Below are 26,303 nucleotides of genomic sequence, written 5' to 3'. Positions count from 1 at the left end.
TAATAGGGAAAAGCTTTTATTCAACATTTGACATTTGGTGTTGGTCAAAATAAAGGATGTGAAGCAATTTAGACTGCTGATCTATTAAAAAATTCCTGTTGCAAGAAATACAAAGTCCTCTGAGAGGGAGAGAAAGATAAAGAAGCCCCATCTCTCAATGAAAAGTGATTGTAAGGTGTAGTGGAATTGACAGTATGGAGATACTCATATACTGCATCAATACGAATGACTTAGCCCATGTAGTTGTTACAAAAACATAATGTGGTTAATTCTTCAACAGGTCTCAGTTTCTACAGAGCATGGTTGCTCAGTGTCTTGTGGAATTGTCCTCTGCTAAAACCATGTTTAGATTCACCGTAAAAGGGGATAATGGAAAAATCTATATTCTGGTAAGGTGTTTTTTTTAATCTTTATCTTGCTGAAAAAGTTTAACCTATGAATTCCAGCTCCTAAAATGTATTATTTGTGCTGTTCGTGATTGTATGTTTAAAGAAAATGAACAAGTCCAAATTCTTGAAGTAGTTCTGAAGAGTTCTGTTCAAGTAAGAAATTTCCCCGTTTTTTTAATCTAAGTAGGTGTACATATAGAAATTTTCTCTATTAATATAGTAATGTAAGTACTACATATGCACCACAAGTAGCACAGAAATAACACTGTTTTGTATTCAGAAAATATGGAAAGCTTAAGTTTTGACTTTGTAATATATCTCATCTTGCTCCAATGCTTCTTATCTTTAATCACCAGAAGTTCATAAAATTGTATAGCATCTTTCACAAATACTGTCTTAAGTCAGCAGAGACTACTAATGTAGTCAGTACATTGCATTGCAAAGTGAAGTGCAAACAAAAATAAAATTGCCTATTATACTTAATGTTCTAATGCTGTTAAACTTGGTTAAGCTTGATTTTTAAGTAGTGACAGCTAAATTCCCCAAACTTTTTAGATGGATAGGAGTTTGGATCTGGAATTATCTTAATACTAGACACTTGGTATAACCAGGGATGTTTTCTTTTATTCATGAACTAAATATAGGCACAGAATTTGTAATTTTGCAGTTTTGTATGAGTAATTCATAGACACAAAGATAAATACATGATTTTAGATTCCTGCCCTGGATAAACTTATAGATGCAGTTTGTTGATGTAGGCAATCTAGTTAAATGTTTTATATATACATTGTCCAAGTTCTGTAATTTCCGGACATCCAGATTCTAAGGTAAGTGTATATCTGTTGCTTTTAAATAAATTTTAATGCCAAGGTAACATTTATGCAACCACTGAGAAATACTTTTGTGATCATAAAATAAGGTCTCATGAGCAGACCCATAATTGTCACTATGTATAATCTAATTGAGTCATTAAAAATTGTTGTGATTTTTTTCCTTGTAGCTTATGTGTTTCCAAGTTACCTAATATTCTGATGCTTAAGTCTAGTAGCTTATATAGAACGAACTGGTTATTTTCTAACAGAAGAATCACCTCATTTAGCAGATTGCCATTACTCTTAGCGCTGAGTTGCATTTTTGCCAATGTATCAATTAGAGGAGCAGGCTGAATTAGCATAGGTACTGGCATCCCTTCCTTTTTATTAGTGAGTTATTAGTATTTTTGTGTGTGTGTGTTTAACATCAGAAAGCCTCTACTCATGTCCAGGGTGAGGTTCTAGGTACTGTATAGACACCAGCAGGTGTTCTGGAGTCATGGGTTAAGTCTTAGGACTCAGAGGCATTGTGGACACAAGTGTAATGTAAGCACTGTTTATATTAATGATTGCAAACAGCTAAACAGTAAAAAATGTAGGTGCTTGAGGCTGTGAGTACACAGCCAAGTTAGACAAGTGGTCTCATAACTGATGCATCATGGACCAGCTGTCCCACTTGTTTGTTTTGACAATGAGCCAAAGATTCTCATTCACAGTATTTGTGCTTACGTACGTGAATGCACACAGCTTAGGCTATGTATGCGATAATTAAGGTCTCGCACAAGTCTTTTTAATTTTTTTTTTAAACCACAAATACCACGTATACTCATTTTCCTTATCTTCTCTGCATGTATCACTTAACATTACCAGTTACGTTATTTGTGGATATCATAATATCCTGGTTCTCTTGTTTAAGTTGGTGCCTGAAAGCTATATACTACTTATGTTTGGGTTTTTTAAAGGATAACAATAAATAAAAGTCTGTTTGTCTCAGGAAAAAAAAAAAGACATATACAGATTTCCTTATTTGTCCTAACTGTATCTCTGCCCTCTTCACATTCTCTAAAAGATGAATCACTTGCCTCTCTTTTTTGCTCCACTGTTGAAGGGTTCTCTACCTTGAAGTTGCATGATTTATAAGCTAAGAATAAGATGAGGACAGCAAATGGATAGTGAGACAGGAGAACACAAGCAAAATGGTACATCATTGGTCAGCATAGCAGCATCTTAATAGATGTCATTTTTTTGTGTACTATAAAAAGGATAGGTTTGAAAGAGGTGAATAAGTAGTTTTGTGGATAGATAGAGGGAATTCATCCCATGGATGGAATCAACCTGATAAAACCCTAAAAGATAAAGCTGTGATAATCAAAGGGTGTGTGGCAGAGTTTGGAGTGTTTGAACACTAACTCTAGTCTTTCAGTACTGAACGAGTGGGATTGGCTTTTTGGAGTGGGATTAGCTGTAAATTGCTTTGAAAGTATGCAGCTTGTGTTTCAGGAGTGAGTGGAGAGGGAGTGAGAAAATATCCCAAGAAAATAATATGTAACAAAATGGGAGAGACCTGTCAATCACATACTGATTCTTGGACCATGTCTTGGAGGCCATGAGCAGAACAAGTTTGCATTTGTCAAGATTGGAGAGGGGAACGTTGCAGTGATCAAGATGTGGGATCACTCAACGAGTACCTTGTTGAGACTTAACTACCCAGCTCTCTTAGAGAGCTTTATTCTTTGTGAAGTGTGAGGAAACCACATCTTTATCTGAACAGTCTGAATGTGAGGACAAAGAAGCTGTAATGAAAGATGTTTGCATTACTGACCTATGTGATGACAAAAGTAATGGTAATGTCTGCGGTAACCAAGAATGAACTGGCAAGGAAGAACAACAGCTTTTTTTAGCCATGTTCAATTTGAATTGATGCCTAATTGTCCACAAATTGATGCTGAAGACACAGGTTGAGATTTTAGGAAACAGATCACAGAATGTAAATCGTAGTATTTCACCTGTTTGGATCAAGTCCCATGAAGTTTAACCGAGATTTGTTGCAGTTTTTCTCCTAAGAAAACCTTTGAAGCCTATTGACAAGGAGATTTAAAAAAACAAAATGAAACAAAACAAAACAAAAAAACCACCAACAAAAAAACACTTTCTCCTCATGCTGTCATTCCAGAAAAGGTCGTCAATCTGCACTGTGAATGGATTCTAAACTTCATATACTTATCTTTCTGTAAAGGTTCTTTTCTTACTGGAGTTAATATGAAAGGGATTTGGTTGTGCAGCCTTTGCAGTACAAAGCGGTAGAGAGGAAGGAAAGATTGTACATTGTGAGTAACATAGTTGAAAGCACAGATCAAAATTTGAAGCTATGTTAGCTGGAAATAGCATGTATAAACTGCTTTGAGTCAATACACCAAGTCTTGGTGAGTGAGTATTCATTAAGACCAAAAGCAAGATCAAAAAATAATTCATGCATGAGGAAAAGAAGGAACTTACTGCCTAAAGAAGCAAATGTAGTTCAGAAGTTGATTTTCTCATGGGCAAATGTCCTTCCACCCACAAAGATTCATTTGCTTTTTCTGTATTGTGTGCTAATTTATTAATACAGATCTGTTGCACTGCTGTTGAGACAAAGACATGCTCTGAACAAGTGGTAGAACTTTATTGTCAGATGCCACATATCAACAATGGTGGTAGAAGGAAGTACTTTTCAGATGGACCGTGTTGTAAATGAAATGGTTTGGTTGCTTTCTCTAAAGCAACTTGCAGAAGGATTCTGAAAGGAGCAGACAGCTATTGCTGCACCATTCCCTAGACTAGTTTGAAGGATATTCCCCTTCTGAAAAGCATCACAGGAGGCTCCTTCACAGGGAAGTGTTAATAATTTCAAAAGGAAGGAACTCGGTTTAGTTAAGGCTAGGCGTGTTGGCAGTGGCCTGTGTGTATAGGACACTTTTCTTTTTCCCCCATTTTCTCCAACACCTCTTCCACACTTGGCTTAAAGCTCTGTGTGTAATGGTCCTAGCTAATGAAGTATATTTTGCAGTTTAGGCTATGAATGTGTACCGTGAGTTACCAGAGCAAAACTGATGAACAGCCACTTGCTAAGCCAAGTGCTGTTGCTTGTCATCATTTATGTGCATATGCTAAAGTGATTCTCCTCCTCCCATCCCCTCCCAAGACATCTTTATCAATATATCTCATTCTTGCTTTATGAAGCTTCTGTTGTAATGTTCTGAGCCTTGGGCTCTGATAAATTGTGACTGTCATATTCAATTATGGCATATACTATGTGTCCTGTTAACGGTGGCTTTCTCCCTCCACAGGGGATATCATATGTCTGCTACCTAATATCATGTAACTTGTTTTACTTGAAGCTGATTAGGTCATGAGAAGCAGAAGATTACTCTCTAGTGAGCAGCACTACATAAATCCTGTTTTTCTATGATAAATATTTCATATATCAACATTTCATACAGGCTCAGGTCTTGTAAAAATTGATTTCCATTGGTAACTCAGATCACTTCACTGTTGCAGGCTCTGAATAAAGGCAAAGCCTGGCTTTTTTGTACAGTGCTTAGCTGGAAAGCCCTGAATCCAAGTTGGAACACTGATGCACAATCACACGGAGATTAAATAAGATCCATAATGTAATTAAAAAATTTCAGATTTCTTAAAACTCTCCCTGGTAAATATCCCATGAATTGCTGTGAGCAAGTAGTTCTGAAGAACGCCAGTCCCATTATCAAATTCGATAAAGATTTATTTTCCAAGTAAGGTTCTGTTACAGCTGTTTGTAAATGCCAGCCTTCCTTTTAGACCACATTAACTATTGTCTTTTTCCTTTCACATCTTAGTTCCATCCAGTCATAACTATCACACTGTTTCTAAAAATCCTTAATTTTTGGCACTTCCCATGGGCAGTCTTTTAGTTCCCTGTCTTTTAGCCCTCAGTTGTTCAACACCATATGCTCAACTAATTCCTAAAAAACTATGAAATTAGAGAAATAATACGTTTGGTACTGAAACAGATGACTTGGGACTGTTTCTTTTGTTACTATCAAAGGGAATGTGCTGCAGCCACAAAAAGAGGCAGCTTCACAGAAATAATCATCTTAAGAGTGACTGTGATAAATCAGGCATTGGTTTATTGCATTAACCCATTTTTCTCCACTAGAGGCTGTGCAAACTGTGCTGAATAATAAAATGTCAATTTCTGTCTGTTAACACTTTGTTAGAAACTTTGTAAGAATGTGGCTTTAGTATCAGCTGATTTAGGATCAGAGTAAAGGAACAAATTGAAACTGATGTAATCTACAGTAAAATAAATTATTTCTTCATTTATAGATATGGCTTTTAAATTCTGACACATTGCTGGTGGAGTCTTTAGGAAGTTCCTCCTCCCACAGTGTTTTTACACTGTTTGGAGATACTTTCATGCCTAGCTCTGGACCAGTGGGGACCTGGAATGCTGTCAAAGTCCTTTACCAGCCATGCATTAAAAGCAGGAATAAGGCGTAAGTATAGCCTTTTCTGATCTCAGGTTCTGATCTTTGACATGTTTTGCATTTCAGGGCAGCAATATTTCTTTGAGGTTCTTTGGACAGTCTATTAATCTCTGAGATGTATCTCTTTGAAACTGCATACAATTAAAATTTTTTATTATTTTTTTAAGCAAAATGCCAGAAGAATAGTATTTGGTTTCTGTTACAGCCGGAGAGAATCTGGTTGTTAAATTTTTGCACCATAATATTAAAATGTAGACCAAAGAGTTATGTTGTTTCTAGGGGCACATGTAGATAACTTGGGTATATGATACAAATAGAGTAATGTATTTTTACGTTTATGCATTTTTTCCCTGTGTTAAGTCACTGCACTTTTAGAGCCTGGTCATTTTTCCAGATCTGTTGGCAGAACCTGGAAGTATGGTGGTCCCAGGAATCTGATGGAGGGCCAGTGAGTTCTGTCCATACGGTCTCAGAACATGCTGCTCTGCAGCCATAGCTCCAAGTGATCTAATTCGGGGAGGAGGAAAAATTGAGGGAGATAAGGAGCACGGGCTGATTCCTGAATGATGCATAAGTTTAGCCAGGTCTCCCTCTTTGCCTTCAATTTCTGTGTTTTGTGTGAAAATCTGATCTCATCTGTCAAGTTATTTATGGGAGTAACCCTCTCTGCACTCCCACAGTAAAGAATTTGGACCTCTTTGGTACAGCTGAAACCAAGAGGGTAGAGGTGGGTAGTTACTGGTTTAGCAAATGATACCTGCCTGTTACAGCATCGGTCTTTACCTTTTTTTGCCTTGAAAGTATGCTTTGTTTTGCGAGACAAAGAGCTGTTCACAGGACTGGAATTTGTCTGTTTAAGCCAAGTTATCTTTAGTACTACAGGTGTTGTCTGGTGGGTCACAATAAATTAGTGTAATGATCATCTCTGTATAGACAGACAATTCATCTAACAGTGTCCCTGTTAAAAGATACTTGTGTATGTAGCCTAGCAGAATAATATGAATAATGCTGTATCAATATAGCATACTCTCAGCATATAGCATATCCTCAAAAGGAAAGTCCTTTCTAGATACAATTCAGAAGTTCATTGAGTTATCTAATTAGCCTCTCCATGTCTAACTTGCTTTCAGCCTGGTAGTGGCATTATTTCAAAAAGAAACGGGGCACTGAGAGAAGGGGAAAGAGAAGAGGCGAGGAAGGTCATTGAGTACAATGCCATATAAATGTGTTTCTTGGATGTTTTGAAGACTGCTGGAGCCCTCATAAAGGAAACATTTGATTTCGGCAAGCTTTGAAGTCTACATTATGAAAAAAATACACTGCCTAACATATTAAAGCCTTTATCTGTTGGAGACCAAAAATAAGAGAATATTGATTAAGCAACGGCTCCAATGTTTGCAGGTGAGGGAGTATGATTTTAGCACAATTTTCTCCCTTCATTTCTGCAGTAATAGAAGAGAATACATTGGTTTTGTATAGGTCACACTTAAATAGTGGTTTGGTTTTGTTGTTTTTCCTTTAAACTTTTGGAAACTAGATGACAGATTAAAGAGGTATGGATGTATTTAAAATTTAGAAGACATTCCGTCCAGACTCAGTCAGTACATAACTAATTTATAGCCTAAGACCTCATAAAAGTACAACAAAAATGTTGTCTCACACAGACAAGCAAACATGTGCATATGAATTTAAATATTTTTGTAGCAGAAATATACACCTTACAAGAATGTGTGATTCATCACAGTGTTTATCCTGAATGTTGCAAAGTGTATCCTTTTTATTTTTCAAACAGATCCAATACTGAATAGCTGAAATAAACTCTGACATAGGGAAAGAATGCAAAATTCTAATATTTAGAGAAAAGGTCATACTACATTATTAATGTTATTCATGTAAGAGAAAAAATTACCTTTATTAATTTAGTAGCTTCAGAAGTTGGCTTTGGAGAGCCTCTCTGATCTAGAAGTTTAGTGATCCAGAATACATCTTAAAGTATTGTCATTTAAACTGCTTATTCTTAGAATGGGAGATATTGCAAGAATCACTACCTGCTCTAAAATTAAAGATGCTTCATTTACCACTCTTAAGTCTTACAGAAGTGTAACTTAGTTTTGCTTTTCAAGTTTCAGTTCTGTATCACTGAGGAGATCTAATTACCTTAAGACATGTTCAGTTACTTTGACATGTTATTGAGATAAAAGTTATATCTACTTAGTCACTTACCTAGTATTCACAAATGCTTTTCTTGAATGGAGTTCTCAGCAGCAGAATTTTACTGTGACATTATATTCAGTTCTTTCAGTTTCACCAGATAGACTTGTTACAAATCACTTGTTTCTGAAGATTACTTTTTATTTATCTTTGGGATTTTGCAGTGAGCGGAAGGTACAACTGAGGTTTTAATTCTCCTCTGACAGTAATTGACATCTTCCCTGTCCAGTCCCTGGACAAATGCAACAACAGAAGAGCAAGAAGAGAGGGTTCTTTTTAAGGTTCAGAAACCAAAGTAACTATTGGTTTAGTATTGTTTTCCCATTTTTATATTTCTAGTAAAGAACAGTAAAAAGGATGTTAGCACTTCAATCTGTTTCCACTAACTCATTTATCAGCTGGCTTGAAGTACTGCCTGGACCTGTGCAATAAGACTGAAGGTTTTTTGTATTGAACAGGAATGTAAACACAGCAGAAGCAAATATATCAAAGCAAGTACAACTTATTTGATGCAATGTGTTTGCATTTAGATCTCAAATATTATTTCAAGAATTCTGAACAGTGTCCGATTTCTTGAATAGTGCAAGTTCCAAATGTTTTAGATACCCACATTCTGATAATAATTATAATACTTACCTTGCTTGTTTCTGCACACACACCTGCCTTTGAAATAATGCAGAGGTTTTAGAGCCCATGGTCTGCTCCCTGTGAGTGGGGAGTAAGCAAGGATAACTCCTGTGTAGGAAGCAGTCAGCAGGAGGTCTGTTTGTGACCTGGACCCCAACGGTTGCAAGGGATAAGCATGTACTCTAATATCCTGTTGCACGTCAGAGAGCCTCCTCAGTTGTTCCGAGTCACTGGGTACTCTTGGGTCCTGTCCAATTTCTGCAGTGCCAGAATCTGACCCGTGCGATGGGAGGGGAAGCACCTTTCTTACCTGTGGGCACTGCAGAGTCTGTACTGGGTAGCCGGGCCATAGGTTAAGATAGATTAACGTAAGCTAGAAATAAAAGCATTTATTTGTATTTTCTAAATATAATAACATAATCACACTTTGTTAAAACTGGGTGAAAAATGAAAGAAAATCTGTACTTAGTCTACTTACACAAGCATAAATCTACTTACTCGGAGATAAATACATGGTTCCATGGTAGCAGTTGAGGTCTCGGGCTTTATGAAATTCTCCCCTGGCAAGCTGCCTCTGCTAGAGAGAGCCTAGCTGGGATTGCCTAATAATTCACATTCAGGCACCCCCTTTTTGAAGTAACCCTTAGGTCCAGATTCCTTGGGATGCACTTGAATATGTCTCTTGGGGGGAGCATAGTAGCTTTTATACGTGATCCTTCTTTTCAAGACTTCTAGGATATCAGGAGGAATTTACGGTCTCACTCCAAAACTCATTTTATTCCTTCCTTATTCAGAGCGCAGTTTTGCAATTCTTCATAATTAACATAATACTTATTTCTCTTCCTAAGATATGGAAGTGTTTTTTTCCCCTTAAACTAGGAATTATGTCCTGTGAACAACACCGAGCTTCAGTGAGCAACAGAACTCTCTTTCCTCCGGTAAATCACTGGCATATCTGTCACTGTACCTTACATTCAGTATTACTCTAAGTGTTAACAGTGCAAAAGAAACAAACATTGGAGTAGGATAAATGTTCATGGTTCATTACTGGCTGCTGAATGAAACCAGCTGCAATGATAATTAACCCATTTGGAGCGATAGCTGTTTGGGGGTGGCTGATCCCAAAGCCTGCTGTAACGAAACTGTGTTCTGAGTTAGGCTGAATGTTCCTGAGAAAGCGATTACCCCTTGTGTGGCATCTGCCTTTTTATCGACAACATGCTGATTCATGTTCAATTTGTTGATCTGTGCTGACCATCAGATCCTTTCCAGTAGATTGCAGTCTATTAAGCAGCCTTCCTCTCTGTTTTTGTGTAGTTGTCCTTTGCCAAATTTCATCCTAATTTTGTTCACAACCTTTTTCACTGTTGGCTGTGGCCATTTTGATTTCCAACATGTGGTGTACTGATGGCCCTTCCCAGCTTCATGTCATCCGTGAATGAAAGAAGCATCTCTCTTGTTCCAGTCTCCAGGACAGCGACAGAGATATGGAATAGGACCAAACTAGGAACACATCATATGGAGCCTCTCTATATATACCTTTGTTTTGGCAATGAATTATTAATACTTGTGCTCTGGGTATTTTCTGTATGTTAGACTGCATTGCTTAAGAACGTTCTGTAGCTTTTAAGGCATCATGAAGTTAAAACATGGTTAGGTATATCCAGACATGCTATTTATAGTGTAGCTGTTGGCATTCCTCCTTGCAGAGCCCTGTTCCTCTGATCTTCCTGAGGGTAGCCTTTAAGTGTTGTATTGATTTGTATCTTACTCCTTCGGCTGTTAAACAGCTGTAGAAACACTTAGGTGAGTCTTACATGTGATAGCATGAGTTCTGGGTAGGTCTGTCTATAGTTAGGCTTCCAGCCCTTGTGGAACCCTGTGGAGCAATCCTTCTACAACAAATTAGTTGAAGTTATGTGCTGTCATTTCTTGTGACCTATGAAAAAAGTATGTTATGAGTGTAGTTGACTCCCATTAGAGAAGGATGCCTCATGCATTTTCTGCTCCATTCTTACTTAGATATTTATGGATGATGTATATGTGATTATGTCAGTTCCCTCCACTTTTCTCTCAGCAAGACTCCTTTCCTCCACCTACAAATCTGCTGCACAGCTAGAAGAGGTCTTCCTTGCAAGTAACAGGTTCTTGGCAAACAACACCTTATGCAAACAACCTTGACTGCTGGGAGTGATAATGGTAAATATTGCTGAAGTGAGAGTTGTAAAAATGTGTGAAGAAAATTGAAAATACGGTTACATGGCAGTTCGACCATAACTTGATCTCAGAAAATGTATGTGAAGGTAGAGTTAGAGGAAAATTACACTTTTCCCTTTATAGTAGTGTGCTAGGCAAAGCTTTGTCAAAAAGTCATTGATAGCTTTTTATTTCTCATATGCAGCTAGTCTCTCTGAATGGTTTACAGCTTTTGCAGAAGCCTTCTCCTATGTAAGAACTTGCTGCTTATCATTTGAGAGTTGAAAAATGTCTTCCAGAAATTGTTCATTTTATTAGCTTTAGAGGGACAGAATAAGCTAGAAAATTGAGTTTGTGGCTGAAAACCTGGCATTTTTGAGTCCCAATGCTTTTATTACAGTCCATGTGTAGTGAGCTGTTTATGAAGCTGTTACAGATGTATTCCAGAATGTTGTTTATTTGTCCCAAGAATGGCTTTCATTCTGTATATGACTAGAGTAATTCACCTCTCATAAAAGCACCAAACTGTGTCCTATTTCACTGATTTTTGTATGTCTGAAATAGAATGCCTTTTCCTAGTGTTTCAGTAACTCTTGCCTGTAGAAAACACATGGGAGCACACAGGCCAAGAGTTGACTCACCAAGGACTGACCAATGTTTCACTGTTCTGTGCTCTTCAAGGTGATTTCTGTAGTATAATAAATTTGTTGTGCTATATCTGGAATGATTAAATCAGTGGGTGTGTTTGTAAATAGCATGAAGGATCTGTTTTGTTTCAGATAGTTTTTGGTTTTTTTCTGTTCCCTTCTTGAATTCTTTCATGGTACCAGGTTAAGAGAACTGATGCCACAGGTGGGGTGGGTTGCCTTAAAAGAGCTGACTGAGCAGATAAAATGGATAAATATACTATTAAGATTTTCTGTCACATTTAATATGCTTTTGAATCAGGATTTGTGATTCTGTAATATGGTAGAACAAAAAATACAATTCAGGCTTGTATATTTTTTCCATATTATTCTTCATATTTATTTGCAAAACACTGTAAATCAGGTAAGCACAATTTTGGTAGTTCTCATGTCTCTCTGGTTCATACTGCTGTATCTCAGCTCTTTTGGGAATCTCAGGACTGGCAATGAGAAAAATGTCAAGTTGGATGGGAAAAAATGTGAATTAAAAGCAGCAAGACTATCTGAAACTAATTTAAAATGTATAGTCTGAAGCAACTGCATTTCCAGGTAATTAATTCCATTTTTATAGGATGATAAGAAGGTAAGAAATGCCATGCTGGGCCAAAACCATCTAGCCCTCCCTCCAATATCCAGAGGTGTTCCTTAGAGTAGCATGCGAGCCTCAGCACTTCCTTGTACTGCTCAGCTCTGTAGTTGTATTAAGGATGTTAGAGGGTACAGCCCTGCCTATTTCCTATACTGACATGCATCTTTTGACCATCTGTTTGAATAAACACTTTTTGACCTTACTGGTGCTGTCTGCCTCCCCAATCTCTTGTTCCAGAAATTCACTACTGCTGTGTAGTACTCGTAACTTCTTCTAAACTGATCTGCTAGTTTCACTAAGTTGCCTCTAGATCTAGGATTGGGAGTTTAGCGAACAACAGTTCTGCATCCATACTGGCAAAATGGACATGGGGATCCTAAACTTTACACTGAGCTTACAGCATGCGGTGTTCTTGCTGATTACATTTGGGAGTTAGATTACTGGCCAGTTTGCTGGATGGAGAGCAATGTCACATGTATTCAAGTCTTAACTATAAGACATCTGTATTATATTCATTTTGCTTTCCTTGTAACACTGCTTTTTTAAAAGTCAAATAGCTTAAATGCAATAGTGATGAGTTGTTGAGGGTAATTTCATAATCATATGTCAAACTATAGCAGCTTTCCACTTAGATGCTTACAGTCTGTTTCCCATAGACCTAGGAAGACTGTTGGGTTCACTTGGGAACTGTAAGTACTGAACTCCTACAATGCCTTTAAATGACAGGATCCATTTGAGCAGGCAGGAATCCTATAATGAGCCAAGAGTGAAAAAATAAAACTTAGAAAAGCCTGTTGGACAGATTGCTGACAAGAACTGCTTAAACTGCAACACTTGATTTACTGAATTCTGGGATCTTGGGCTGTTTTAAATTAATTAGCATTTGTTGTTTCTATTGTATTTCTCTATGGCAGGCTGTGTAAACAATACTTAGATTAACAAAATTATTCGGGCTGCTAATTTTACTTGCAATACTTTTTAAATCAGTAAGGCTAAAGCAAATTGGGAGTGTATGACTTGAGACCAAGGAAGGCTAATTTGTGAAGTTGTGCAGGTTATTTCCATTTGTGTGTGTCAACAATAGGATATCACTGTTGGTTGCTTATTTTGAATGCTGTAGCATCAAAACAGAACAAGAAATTCTTATGCTGGCTCCTCTGAATACTGGCCTTAAATTATAAATGAAATAATTTGTATAACTAATAGGCATAATAAGTGATACCTATGTGGATATGAATGTTTGAGGAAGAAGAGGAGAAGATCTGACTGGAAAGGTGGAAGGTGTTGTTCCAGGGAATAAAATTGCTACAGAGTTTTAGAATTTCAGTCAAATCATTGCCAAAGGCAGGACTATTAGATCTACTCAGAAGTGAGCTGTTGGATTGACCATGCCCATTTTCTTTCTGTGTATGTTTTAAAAAGTATTAAATTTGGTTCATGTTCTTCCCAGAGTGTACACATTACCATAATACCTGTTAAGCCTTCACATTTTTCCTCACTTCACAGTGACACTGACTGGATTCTGATGTTACGGAGCTCTCCATAGTCCATAGAGGCAGGAATACAAAAATCACTGGAGTGTTCCTGTGGGCCGTGATTTTGCTGTCTTTCCTGGAGAAAGCAAAATTGTACAGTGTCTTGCTCAAAATGGTTCTTCAGGGAAATGACTGCAGGCATGTGTGACAACTGGATGGCCATGTCTCCAGTGCTGCAGCTGGGGCTTTTCAGCTGGTACTGATGGGCAGCTGCATAATATTAGTAGCAGAACTGGTTAGAAGTTGCGTTTTAAACTAAGCATAATTTTTCTTTCCCTTGTAGACATTATTTTTCTGAATTGTCTAAAACTGGTTTATTTTAGTATGGAAATGTTGTTGAGGTAGTTGCACTTTCATATGTACTTATTTTTCCTTATTGACTGGCTTCCCAACTGTCCTGTGCCTCTTATGGAGCAATATGGTTGAGCAATATAATGTGTTTCCTCATTTTTGTCCAAAGTTGATATTTTGTGATGGAAACAATTGTATGGCCTACAGAGAACACTGCTAAAGCATTTCTAAGTATTTTTTACACTAAATTTTTTTCCAGATTTTAAACTTTCTCCAGAAGTTGTGGTATATTTTTTGGTGCTGGGGGACACAGAAATCCAGCATAGTTTTGACCAGCTGGAATTAATGCTGGTAATGCAAAGAATCATCATGTGAAAAAGGGACTTAAAGGGGCTCTAAGAAGAGCCATCAGATATTTAATAATATAGTGCATTTTGAATCTAATACAGCTACCAAATGTGAGCCTTACTGGTTGTAGTCATACCTTAAAAATTTGCCTGTCAATATGCTTTACTTCCTGTTTTCAACTGTTTGCGTGTTATTGCTGCAAACTGCTGTTCAGCTGTTGTGTTTCAAACAGAAATGGCTGCAAGTCATTAATATTATTAAGGCCTCTAATTTTTCAAGCATGTCATGATGATTAAGAAATACAAACTCTTGTCTGAGTTGAGAGATTTTATTGAAAACTGTATTTTTTTTTCCTGAAACTGATGAAACTCTCACTGGCTACCACAAGAAGAAATCAGTTACTGAGAAGCTGTTTTTTTCCCCCCAACATAGCAATTTTGCAGACACTTTTAGCACCTCTGCAGCTCTCCTTTACATGTAGGACCACTGAATTTAACACAATTGTCCAGGTGAGTTTCTCGCATTTGCAACTATGTCTGATGCAAGTCTAACTCAGAAAATTGCTTCAAGAACATAGTGTAGATACTGTACCAGATAACTTTAATGTTCATTGGTTGCCTTCAGCAGAAATTGGAGAGAAGATACAGATGTAGTTGATTATGAAAAAGTTTAGACTGGAGGTTGGAAGCTTTCTAATATCAGAGCAGTGAGATTTCTGCAGAGCCTTCTAGTAGGAATATTATTGTCAAGAAACAGAGTTGCTTTTGAGATGAAGCATGATGAAATTGCAAAAAGAAATGCTTTGACACACTGCCTCTTCCTGCAGGGAGATGAGCTTTTTGGCTGGGAGATGCCTTCTAGTTCAGTTTCCAACTCTGTCAATGACCTGCCAAAAGACTTTCAAGTTCACCTTCACCATCTCTTTTGCTCTCTGGAAGCTCTTCAGATTGACAAGTTTGCATGTCCATGGAGAGCCACACCGGTAGCATGGCCTTGATTGGGCTGCTATGCAACAATTTAGTAATTACTAAGTGTGGCATTATTTCTTTACCTATGGTTTGTTCTCCTACATCTGAAGTCCATTCTAATTAACTTTATTTGCAAAGGATTTATAGTACTTTATCTGCAGCTGTCTTACTTTCAGCTATTGCATCTCCTCTTTGAATGAGGTCATTACTAACAGGCTTCTCTTCTCACTGAGCTGGTGTCTGTGACTCAGTCTTTCCATGCCTACTTTAATTCCTTTCATCAAAGCTGCGTTTTAGTCTGTCTGTAACATCAACTCCTGCATCAGCATTGACTTAACTTGGCTAAACCTAGGTTTAATCTTCCATCTAAATCCCCTCTCCCTCCCTTTTTTCTTCTTCTGCTCTTGCTCATGTCCAAACTTAGCTGCCAGGCTGTATACCTCCCCGTCCTGTTCTTCCTGCTTCTAAGCTGAGGCTAGGTTTCCCTGTTTCTTGATCCATAAGATTTTAAGAAAGCTCATAAAACTAAATTAAAGAGCCAAAATAATCTGCATTCACTGATGTGACTGTGTCAAGGTGTGTGTGTGTGCAATGCAGCCCCCCAGTACTATCTCAGAAGGGTAGCTGATGGCCAGTGTGATTCCTCCAGCTCTGCTTCGTGTCTGCAGCAGGACAGCAGGACTCTGGACAGCTGTGTAAGTGCTGCAGAGGGCTCCGTCAACATAAGCATGGAGCATACAGACACTGTTAAATCTCTGCCATAACAGAAGGGAAAAGCTTCAGAATAGTTGAAAGGGAAAACGTGGGAATTAGCTCTGAGGAGAGGAGGTGTTAAAACTAAGGACAGTTTTCTGAAGGATGGAGGAGTTATTTATGGAAGAGTATTTCCAAGCACAGAGGAAACCTGCCAGACATGTGAGGACACATACTGGCTGAGGACAGGGAAAAGGGGCTAGTGGAAAGTTGATCTTTCCAGATTGGCAATTAGTCTGCTGTGAGCTTTCGAAGGGGACTCTGGGATGTAGTAAAATCGGGTAGTTTGGGCGTCTGCGACCTATGTAAAAAATGTTGTTATGCCAGTTTATGTTTTTGAATTAACCTTAAGGTTATTTTTAGGAATGGAAGCTGTGTTCTTGACTGCTGGTTTTATTTATTTAGGATTTAATGGCTTGTTAAATTTGACTTGTAGCCACATCTGATATTTTAATGTCAGTATTGTGTCATACCTGCACAGACTAAGCATCTGTACAAATTTTGCCACAATCGTATCAGTGAAGAAGGAAAATGATGATAAAAATAAACTGTTCCAGGAAAATTACAGTTTCAGTGGGAAAGGGAAAATACGGCATATGTGAAGTTCTACCTTTAGTAATTAGGCTTTTGTTTGGCAATGGTTTGGAGTGAATGAGTGGAGATAATAGATTTTGCTGTCAGCAAATTCGCAGGATCAACCAATTCTGTGATTTGTGGTGTTCCTTACTTTGCTGCAGGTTCATGTAATTACATCATGAAATACTGAATTTCCTTCTCTTCTGAAGTCAGTACATCAGAAAAAAACCTCAAAACTTTAAAGCAGCTAGCTGAGAGCTTTTTGTGAACAGTGATTACAGCTTTTATTTGTACAGCAGGATAACTTCTCCCTTCGGATTCAGGCATAATGTTCTGGAGTGCCTGGTATTTGTGAATACTTCTATATGGAATATGAACAGCACTGTGGAAGTGATTTAGTTTTACCCAAAGGTTTAAAAATTAGAGGCCAGAAAGCATTTTCATCTTTATATTGTTCTGAAAATCCATTTCAACTTCTGAAATGGCCTCCTGCTTGGTATAATAGGTCTTAAAAAGGGAATTAAGGTTTATGGAGCATATGCAAATCTTCATGTGGCACAGCTGGTAGAAATAACCTGCATGGGAACATCCAGGGAAGTGCTTTATGCTGTGGCCAGGGAACCCACGGCTTTAGGTACAGGGCAAGAGCAGCTCTGTGGCATCACTGATCATACAGACCAGCGGTTCATTCAACTTCGATTTATTTTTATTTTTTTAATTTTTCTTCACCACTTGCCTGGTTAATTACGCTGAGGAAATAAGTGTTACTATTTGTTGCTAATCTAGGTCCCCGAATGCACACCTATTTCAGTACTGTTAGGACAGGGTGTGAAAGACCCCATCCCTCTGGTACTAGGTGCCAGTGTTGAGGCTGCTGGTTGATCTGACAGCGGTGGGATGTAGGCAGTCGGAGAGAACTGCTGGGAAGATACTGGCATCTAACATGAGTACAGTACACATCATTTGCCTAGAGGTTTAAACAGGCAGCTCTGCCTTAATAAGCGATAGATCAGCCATGAGCTCTGTGGCTATGGGCCATTTTTTCTACATAGTGCCTAATGCCATGGTTTGTGGTTAGAGCCTTTACTGGGGACTGTGGTGTGACCACTACTAACAAGGCCAGGGGATACCACACTGGTTACTGGGTTTGCCTGCCGATGGGGCACACCACCTCTCTGCTGCTCTCCCTGCACTGCCTAGCTGAGGAACTTAGATTGTCTCACTTAAGCCAACCCTGCTTTTCAGTTACAGTCTTAGCTGAGGTGACTGTACCAACTGTTCACCCTGCTTTGGCAGCACAGACGTCTGGGCCACTTGACAGTCAAGTCCTTAACTGCTGGCGTTTAGAGCATATGGTTGAAGGTAAATCGTTGCCAATTTTGGATTGCTTAAAGACACTGCACTGTGAACTGTGGCAGTTTAGGAAATGAGTGATGAGCAGTTTGGATGTCCAGGCAGGGTCAACAGCTGGGACTAGTGTCTTCATCAGCTAACTCATCCCTGCTCATCAATCAGGTCACCGAGTACCTAAAACTGAGTGATGCGAATACCTCCTGGTGTGCTCACAGTGCACAGAACCAACAGGTCACACCAGCTTTACAGTGTTTAAGCACTGGTTCTGCATGTCTTCTATTTTGAGCTGTAGATACTAATTTTTTTAAAAAATTAATCATTACTTAATAAACCTATGCTGATTTATCATAATTGCATCTATAAATCCATTTCTAATGGCTAGACGCATGAATTTCAGCAGTCCTTTCCCTAAGGCCATATTAGTCAGCATGAGCTCAGACTGATATGTAGACAACTTTTTTTTCCAGACTCATAAGGATGTGTAAAAAATTTATGATGTTGCTTTAACAAGGCCCACTGGGATTTGAGATTATTTATCTAAGCCCTTATTAAAGACAAAAACTTTTCTATGTTTAGCCTGCAGAGCAGAGCTGCTCTTCAGACAGTCCAGTGCACTTTAAAAATGAAGAGAATTTGATAAACATAGCGCTGAAATCATGGAGAGAAGTATGAAGGATCTTTCCTCTGTATCCCTTTACCGCAAAGCCAAAGTTACTATTAACCACTAATATAAAAAGAAAAATGGAGTGACAGCACCTCTTGAATTTTAAGGCCATTTCACTATACTAGGAACCAACAGTGGAAAACTTTTGTCATTGTTAGAAGGGAACTGCTTGCGACACTTCAGAAAAAAACAGAAGATGAAAAAGATCTGTCTCATTCCCTAGCAGGGGGATTAATTCTCCTGTACAATTAATCTGATTTCTCAACCTCATTCTTCAGCACCCAAATCTCTATTCTTTCTCTGTGAGGTAATTTTACTCATGTATACCTCTGTTGGGACCTCAGTTTAGCATCCCCTTACTGCCTTCTCCTAGGAAGCTCTAGGAGAATTAAATGGAATGTATTTCATAAGATACTTTATGTTCAACTCCCTCTTGTTTTCTTTCAGTAATTAGGAAATGAAAGTGTTTCTAAGGCCTTGGAAATGAAAAATGTGATGTAAAATTAGACCATTTAATTAAATTATAAAAATTGAACCTAATATTTTTAGAAAAAATATTTTACAAGAGGGCATAGTGTGATTGGTAGAAAGTTTTAAGTCACGTACTTTCAAAGCAACAGAGTTGCTTTAGACATTTTCACTCCTTTTGTGAATGTGAGCAATCTGTGTATCCAGAAACTTAAATGCATTCTTTGTGTCTCAAGAAATTATCCATTCCTCCTTTTGTGAGAATTATATATTGATAAATACCTACACTATTTCATTCAGTCTTTCTTTGGGTAAGTTTCTGCCATTTTCATTTTCAGTGTTTGCTGTTTTGAAGTAAGCTTTGCTTCTGACTTCCTTTTACCAAATCTGTAAGAGTGCTCCTCTGCCAGCATTTCAGAGTTAATGAATGATTTCCATTCTGTAGATTATTCAGAGGCACAATTTAAGCATCAGACACAATGATGTTGCAACCTCATGAAACTGACTTCACCACTTCTGCAGGTACGTCCAGATCCTATTGTTTAGGGTATTCTGTCCTCAGACTTAAATTCCCACACCACAAGAAAAATCTGTAACACTGCCCATTTGCTGTAATGCCTTAATGGTATAAGTTACTCTAGTAAAGGTGCATTTTATTTTGCCAGTGCCAGAAACCTCATTTGGAACTGTGACTGGGAAAATATACATCCTCTTCTTTGCAAAGTTCCCCATTCATCACAGCTTTCTGATAACTAGCTCTGAAAAGCTGTTCAGTGAGGTTCTTCTGAAAGAATTTACATTGACTGGCAGTCCATACAGGGCAGTTTACAGGTAAGTGGACTGCACAGTCCCAAAAAAGCATTGTAAAAAAAAATGCAAGCCTGAATGTAGATGGGGCTGGAATTACCATTTTTACAAACAGTGACATTGAATATTGTACGAAAGAATGCAGATACATAGATGTTCTAGATTATTGATTAAGCCACAGGTGCTGACCTTTAAGCAGCACGTACATGTATTTTTACACTGTGTAGATAGAACAGGAATATGTAATCTCTCCCATGCCCCAGATAATATTTAGGTTTTGTTTCAATAAGTAATGGGAACATTGTCTTGGAATGTCATTATGTTCACGTTGCTTAAGGCAGAATGATTTAGTCTGGATACAAAATTCTGCTGTTTTGGATGCAAAACTGGTAAAATAATCTTTAAATCTGACAAAGCCCCAAATCATTATCTTTCATCTCTTGAATTGTTGGGGTTTTTTTCACAGCATCTGAGACATTTGAGATTTTGTCAATAATGGGTATTGACACTGGGCGCACATGACACAGTTGTTGCTACTCTGTAGGTATATTAATCAGGTTTACCAATTTGGAAACCGTCTGGTAGCTGTTTTGGGCAAGTAAACCAGGTGTTTTTGGACTGACTTCAGTAATGTCTTGGTGAGCAAAGGAGGACTTCAAACAGCTAAAACTGGAAAACAAGTCAATTACAGTTGAAACTAGGAGCTGAAATAACTTAAAATAATTCTTGAACTTGCATTTGTGTTGCTTAGAATTATTATAAGAGGTTGAGAATGGTAAGTGTAGTTGTTGTCTTTAAATCTTGGTCATTGTATAGTAGTTTCTTTTGAAATAGTTATACTAATAAAATTCCTTACTAAGGTGATGCAGCTTGGTTCACCGCCCTATTTTCATTATGAGAAATTCTATTCCTCTTTGAAAGCTAAGTTATCTTTACTATCTTCAGCTTTAAATTTTTTTTATGCATTTGCTCTTTGAAGAATTTGCTCATCTGAGAATTGATTAGGTGAACTGAAGTAAATTAAATGCCATTTCAAATGAGATGGGTCTTCTGTTTCTTAAGCATCTGACCCACAACGAGTCTGGGCAGATGGCTTATGAGGTTTTTGGAACTTTTCGTACTGAACTAGTTCAAAAATTTAACTTTTGTATTTGATCTACCTTGTATTTGATCTTGTTTTGAATGATGGATTTGTGCTTTGTGATTGCCTGTTTATCAACCTTTCACATTTTCCATGCTGAAAAATAATTCTCAGGTACTGAACATAGCATTTGTACATAGGGAAACTTTCTGTTGAGGTAAAGGGCCTTTCTATTTGTGATAGGATACTTGACACCATGTGTTTCATGTTCTGCAATATAACATCTCATTTTGATGTTTTTTAAATTAAGGTTATAGTTTCATGAAGAGTTGTAAAGGCATTTCAGGAGAGTAGTGCTATTGATAGCATCTGGGCGTTCAAGACTCAAGACATGCCAATATTGGTAAATATGTCTTCGTCCTGAGTCTTCCTCCTATATTTTGATCGGAGTTTCCAACCTGTGGGAGGAAAAGGAGGGAGGAAGGAGTCTGAAAATCATTCCTGTATGAGAGTTTGGTGGAAGCGTAGCCCAGGAGAGAGCAGAGACTTTTTGTGTTTTCTTTGGGGCTTCTGCCTAGTGTCACGATGCCTGGAGGGGCTGAGAGACAGCCTGTTGTCTCAGCCTCCAGGTGGGAAGGTTGGCTGCAGACAGGAGATGCTGGCTGCTGTGCACACAAGTAGGAGGAGGCCTCCTGCATTTACAGTGCATCACTAGAGGATGAGGGTGGATAGAGGTAACCAGGAGAGTTGTCCTTTGATAAGATTCTGTAAGTTCTTGAGGTTGGCTTCTGGAAAAAATACACTGAGGCAAATATGTTTTATTTTTCTGGTGAAATTAAGTGTGTGTGACAGTACTTTCTGTCTGCCTTGCCAGTTACCCCCACCCTCCTTCTCCTGCCCCTGGCTTTTAATCACATTGGACAATTTTGGAGATCATGGGTCTGAACGATGCCTTTCCCACAATTTCTGTAAAACAGTTGGCTGTATAGAGGACAGCATCCTTGTTAGTGCCCCTGATAAGAAACAACTATAGGTTTAAAACAACAGTTACAAAAAGAGTCTGCTGAGGAAGGCCACCAGTCCACAAGACATCACTAGTCCCATTAGCAGATGGAAATGCTTCCTTAAAATTATGTGAATCTTTCAAGGATGAGCTATCTGGAATTACGTTGCATTACTGTAGGGTAACCATATTGATGTCAGCAGTTGCCGTGAAGGAGCTTTTACATAGTACTTTGTTCTTCTACAGCCCTGCTGTGTACTTCTACCCTTCAGGAAATGCGAGTTATTAGAGGAGGCTTACTCCCATTTGCCAGGGCAGTGGCCCTTATTTTTCTACATACCTGAAGTGTTGGAAGGGTCAAAAAAAAAAAAAAAGAAAAAGATGTAACCTCAGAATTTGAGTGCTTGGTTGATACATGCTGGGAAGGGAGACTTTTTAGGTCAGCGCTGCTGCTGCTCACATTTGATATTCCCTGTAAGTAAGATGGCACCAGTCAGGCTTTTAGCAATAGGTCAATAGCACGCTGCTCTGTATCCTCTGCATCCATCCCGAGCACAGCAGTCTACAGTTATTGCCATACATTAAGGAAATTATGAGCCATCTGTTCTAATTTAAAGTAAGATGTATCCAGGAAGGAATCAAGAGGTGCTAAAGGTGAAGAAAAGTACTTTAAGGAGGAGGCAAAGCTATCCCTGCATTCTGAGCTGTAGGCATATCCAAGAAAACTGCAGTCTAGAGTCATAGCAGAGCTGTTGCTAGTCTGGATGGTGATGACCATCAGCAGTGCCATGCTCCACTATGGTGAATTATCAGCAGTGATCTGGCTACAGTAATCTGATCTTTATTGTTTTCAGACAAATTGTTTGACTTCTTTCCACCTGGGATGCAGTAAGATGTTCAAAAACTGCAGTTTAAAGCCTTAACACAACCATTAAAGTGAAGAAGCACATTCTAAAGCATTGGCCATGCAGTTTTTACGAGAGTAATTTGCTGCTTCTTTTAGTGGGACCACGTTGCTTTGCTGCTGAGAAGTCTGCAATTACATTGTACTTTGGAGCTGCGCCAGCAATTCTGCATAGTGTGGGCGTTCAAGAGCAGTCGCAGCAGACTTTAGGCAATGCCCAGCAAGAGCTAAGCTCCTGTGCTTTTCTTGGTTTTGTAGAACTTCTAAATTAATACATGAGTTCTGCTCTTGCACCCAACTAGGCAAAAATGACGTAGGGAATTTTAAAAAGTAGTTTCAAGGAAATACATTGTGAATATGTTGAGTTCTGCCTGCCATGTTTTCTTCCTATTATGTCTATATATGTTTGAGCATCACAAGCCCAGCAGGAGCTGTTTTCTCCATGAGCTTGTATTCCTCAGTGAGATGCTCTAAAGCAGAACTTCATTGTAACTGAAGGAAATCTGCTGCAGTTTTCTGCTTTTACAGCTTCAGCTTTTGCCACAAACTCTTGATCTTGCAGATGAGTGAAGAAAGAATTTATCTTCCCATAGGCAGTTACTGTTATGGGTTGGCTCTGTGGATATAGCTACTGCTGCTGTACCTCTGTGCACTGTGGTTTTGCTGGTAGGACATATCCTGGGAAGTACCTGGCAGGCTTGTGATTCAATATCCAAGGTCAGTTCCCACAAAATTAACATTCCTTTTCCTCTTCATTCTATGATCAGCCTATTTTTGCTTACCTGGTGCTGAAGCTAAATAAAGATGATAATGTCTTAGTTATACTCACTGACCATCTGTGCATGGTTTGAGTACTGTCATGAATTTTAAGTTTAGTACATTTGCAAGTCTTCATGGTCCCACAGATCTGTGTGTCCCATTGAATGCTAAGTCTGCTTTAGACATTGTCACTTGATTTAGCTTTTCATACGTTCATTTTGGATATTATGAGTCTTCAACTTAAAGGTTGCAGAATAGAGGAACACCTGGTAATCCTTCCCTCTGATGTTTAAGCTTTATTTCAGTGATTCTTGCAGCTGAAATTCTGTTTTGTCTTCTGCAGAGACTGTACAGTTGGTGCTGTTTTGCAGTGGAATGAAAATATTTTATGCGTGATAGGTTTGCAACTTAAAATCAATGCTTTTGAAATTGCATAGCAGCCAGCTGGAAGAGGGAAGGCAGTGTAGAAAAGCAGTTGGTGAACACCCAAAAATCTTTAGTCTGGAGAAGTATGTTGAGCATTACTTTGAAATTACATGCTCCAAGGCAAAGATACTCCTGGACGGAATTAAAATCTCAAGATTTATTTCCATGCAAAAAGTTGCATTATGTCAACATAGCTTTCTGTGCTTCAGAGGAATAATCTACTTGTAAACAATTTTGTCTGTCTTGGTGCAATATACGCACACAGTTGTTTGGTTTTCTGTTTTTGCCCTTTACCAGTTTGAAAAAAAAAGAATTGAATTCTGTGGGCTATACACAGGCTTTTTTTGTGCTAATAGCTTTTTTTAATAACTGTACCAAAACCACTGGAGTTACATTTAAGTTAATGTAGGACAGTTAAGTGTAATAAAAATGTTGGTTGATGTGAAACAAAAGGAAGAGAATTCGGCCTGTACTTTACAGGTTGAGATAGGCAGCTTTTACTTCTCTCTCTGACTTCCCTTAAAGAGTTTAAAATAATCAAAGCATATTGAGAAGTAGCAAAATAATTTAAAAACGTAAATAAAAAGAATGTAGTTGAGATTCATATGCACTTGTCTAATGCAAACAAAATCATTTAATCCACCGTCTTTTAATGTACCTTTTAGCATGAGTTATTTAATCTATGCTACATATTGGAGTTAGAAATTAGAAAACTGCATGTGGAACACCTATTTTAAATCACAAAAGCATTCATTGGAGCAAATAGCATAATTTTACTAAAAAGGCCTTTTGAAATATTACAAGAACATTTCATACTTCTTATGTCAGCCCTTCTGAAAAATATTATGGCAGTGGGCAGACGGTACTCTGGTGAGGTTAAATTTGAATTTTCATTATAAGCCTTTCTTATTAGTTTTAAATAACTTGTCCTTTTCAAATGGTGACACACTGAAAGTTCAAGAAGGACTTACATTTTGTAGGATAAGGTATTTTAAACCTGCTGAATTGTTTTTGTGGTGGATTTCTAGATAACTTCTTTTTGACCAGACTCCAGAAGTGCATAGTTTTTCCATTCAAAATCTGCATTACTTAGAAAAAAGGCAAAAGACTGTTAATAAAGTTTGTGTGTTTGTATATACAACTATTATATCTATTTATATTAATTTATAGAAATGTCCATAATTATATAATAATATGATTAATTTGTGTATAATTAATTTATAATATATTTACTATATTAAAGTATATGTACTATATACTATATATATGATGCAACTTTATTATAAGGATTATATATCAGTGACTTTCTTATAAGAATGCTTTACAGGAGAGAGTATTTGAGACTACTTGAAAGTATAGAAGTTCATTTAAATAAACCTTCATCCTCTCTCTATAGTGATGCACTGGAAAAAATTAAGGTTTAAAACTTAGGGGTGGAGCTTCTGCTGTTGGCCACTATGGTCCATTGCAATAAACCTAAAAAAGCACCTCCTCATGTGGATCCCTGGAGCACTGCTCTCTGTCATCTTACTTCCCTTGATACATTCCTCTTCTCTTGCTCATTTCCTTGCAAGGACACCAGTGGGTTAAATTTCTGTTCTTCCCTTTCTTGTCTCTTATGAGAGATTTAATACCTGTTAGTTTGGGATACCAGGCGACTAGTAAAGATCCCAGGGAAGATTTGCTCAAAAACCACAGTTGACACTCCCAGCTATTGAGGATGAATGATGAACAGCATTAGAACAAGACTGCAGATGTTTGTTTTAGGAGGGAAGCAGTGATTCTATAAAGAAAGTTTTTTTTTCCCAAAGGAATTTGCTGTAGGCTGTGGAAGGACTGCACTTCTTAGTGTTCTGTATTATTTAAATTTTGGCAAGAGTTTAGTAGCTAATGAGCATGCATTGATTTTTATGTCATTTTTAGATCACTGCAAGGATAATTAAAAGTATAAATAACTTAGCTTCCCGGTATATTAAGTATATAGACACATCATCAACCATAATTTAGAATTGTTTTTAGATTAAATCATTTTTACAAATAGTTATTTAATTTAGCAGGTTTGTCCTTCGGTAAGTAAAGTCATCTGTCATTTATATCAGAGCTGTAACTCGTGGAAAGGGCAGGTTTAACAATATTCAGTGAACTCTGAGAGTCAGGGCTGAGCTTCTGTCAGCTTTTATATTGGATTCTTCAGCATGGCCTTGATTCAGCAAAACGCTGAAGCCCTAGCTAACACAGTAGTCTCCTTCAAGGGTTTCCACAGCATTTGGAGCCCTAAATGCAGAGTGTATTTACCTAGATCATAACTAATCAAGTCAAATTAATCCAGTGCCTTGGTAGCCGTACTGA

The 26,303-nt window shown here is 37.9% G+C and overlaps 1 protein-coding gene across 5 annotated transcripts in view; it reads left to right on the top strand.

Annotated features, from left to right (window-relative positions):
- UBE3D (ubiquitin protein ligase E3D) overlaps window positions 1-26,303 on the top strand; it is an 84,447-nt gene that overhangs the window by 17,836 nt on the left and 40,308 nt on the right. For 2 of the 5 annotated variants that reach the window (XM_049818308.1, XM_049818312.1), the window contains 3 exons: window positions 281-389; window positions 5,549-5,718; window positions 9,969-11,957. In XM_049818308.1, coding sequence (XP_049674265.1) covers window positions 281-389; window positions 5,549-5,718; window positions 9,969-10,143 — 454 coding nt within the window. In that variant the 3' untranslated portion in view covers window positions 10,144-11,957. Of the gene's footprint in view, window positions 1-280; window positions 390-5,548; window positions 5,719-6,839; window positions 7,290-9,968; window positions 11,958-26,303 lie in introns of those variants that run through there. The other 3 variants (XM_049818309.1, XM_049818310.1, XM_049818313.1) reach the window with 3 other exon arrangements.

This window comes from Accipiter gentilis, chromosome 15 (genome assembly GCF_929443795.1).
Source record: "Accipiter gentilis chromosome 15, bAccGen1.1, whole genome shotgun sequence".
Lineage (NCBI taxonomy): Eukaryota > Metazoa > Chordata > Aves > Accipitriformes > Accipitridae > Astur > Astur gentilis.
The sequence above is the reverse complement of the archived record's forward strand: the minus strand, read 5'-3'. Positions and strand labels throughout refer to the sequence as shown.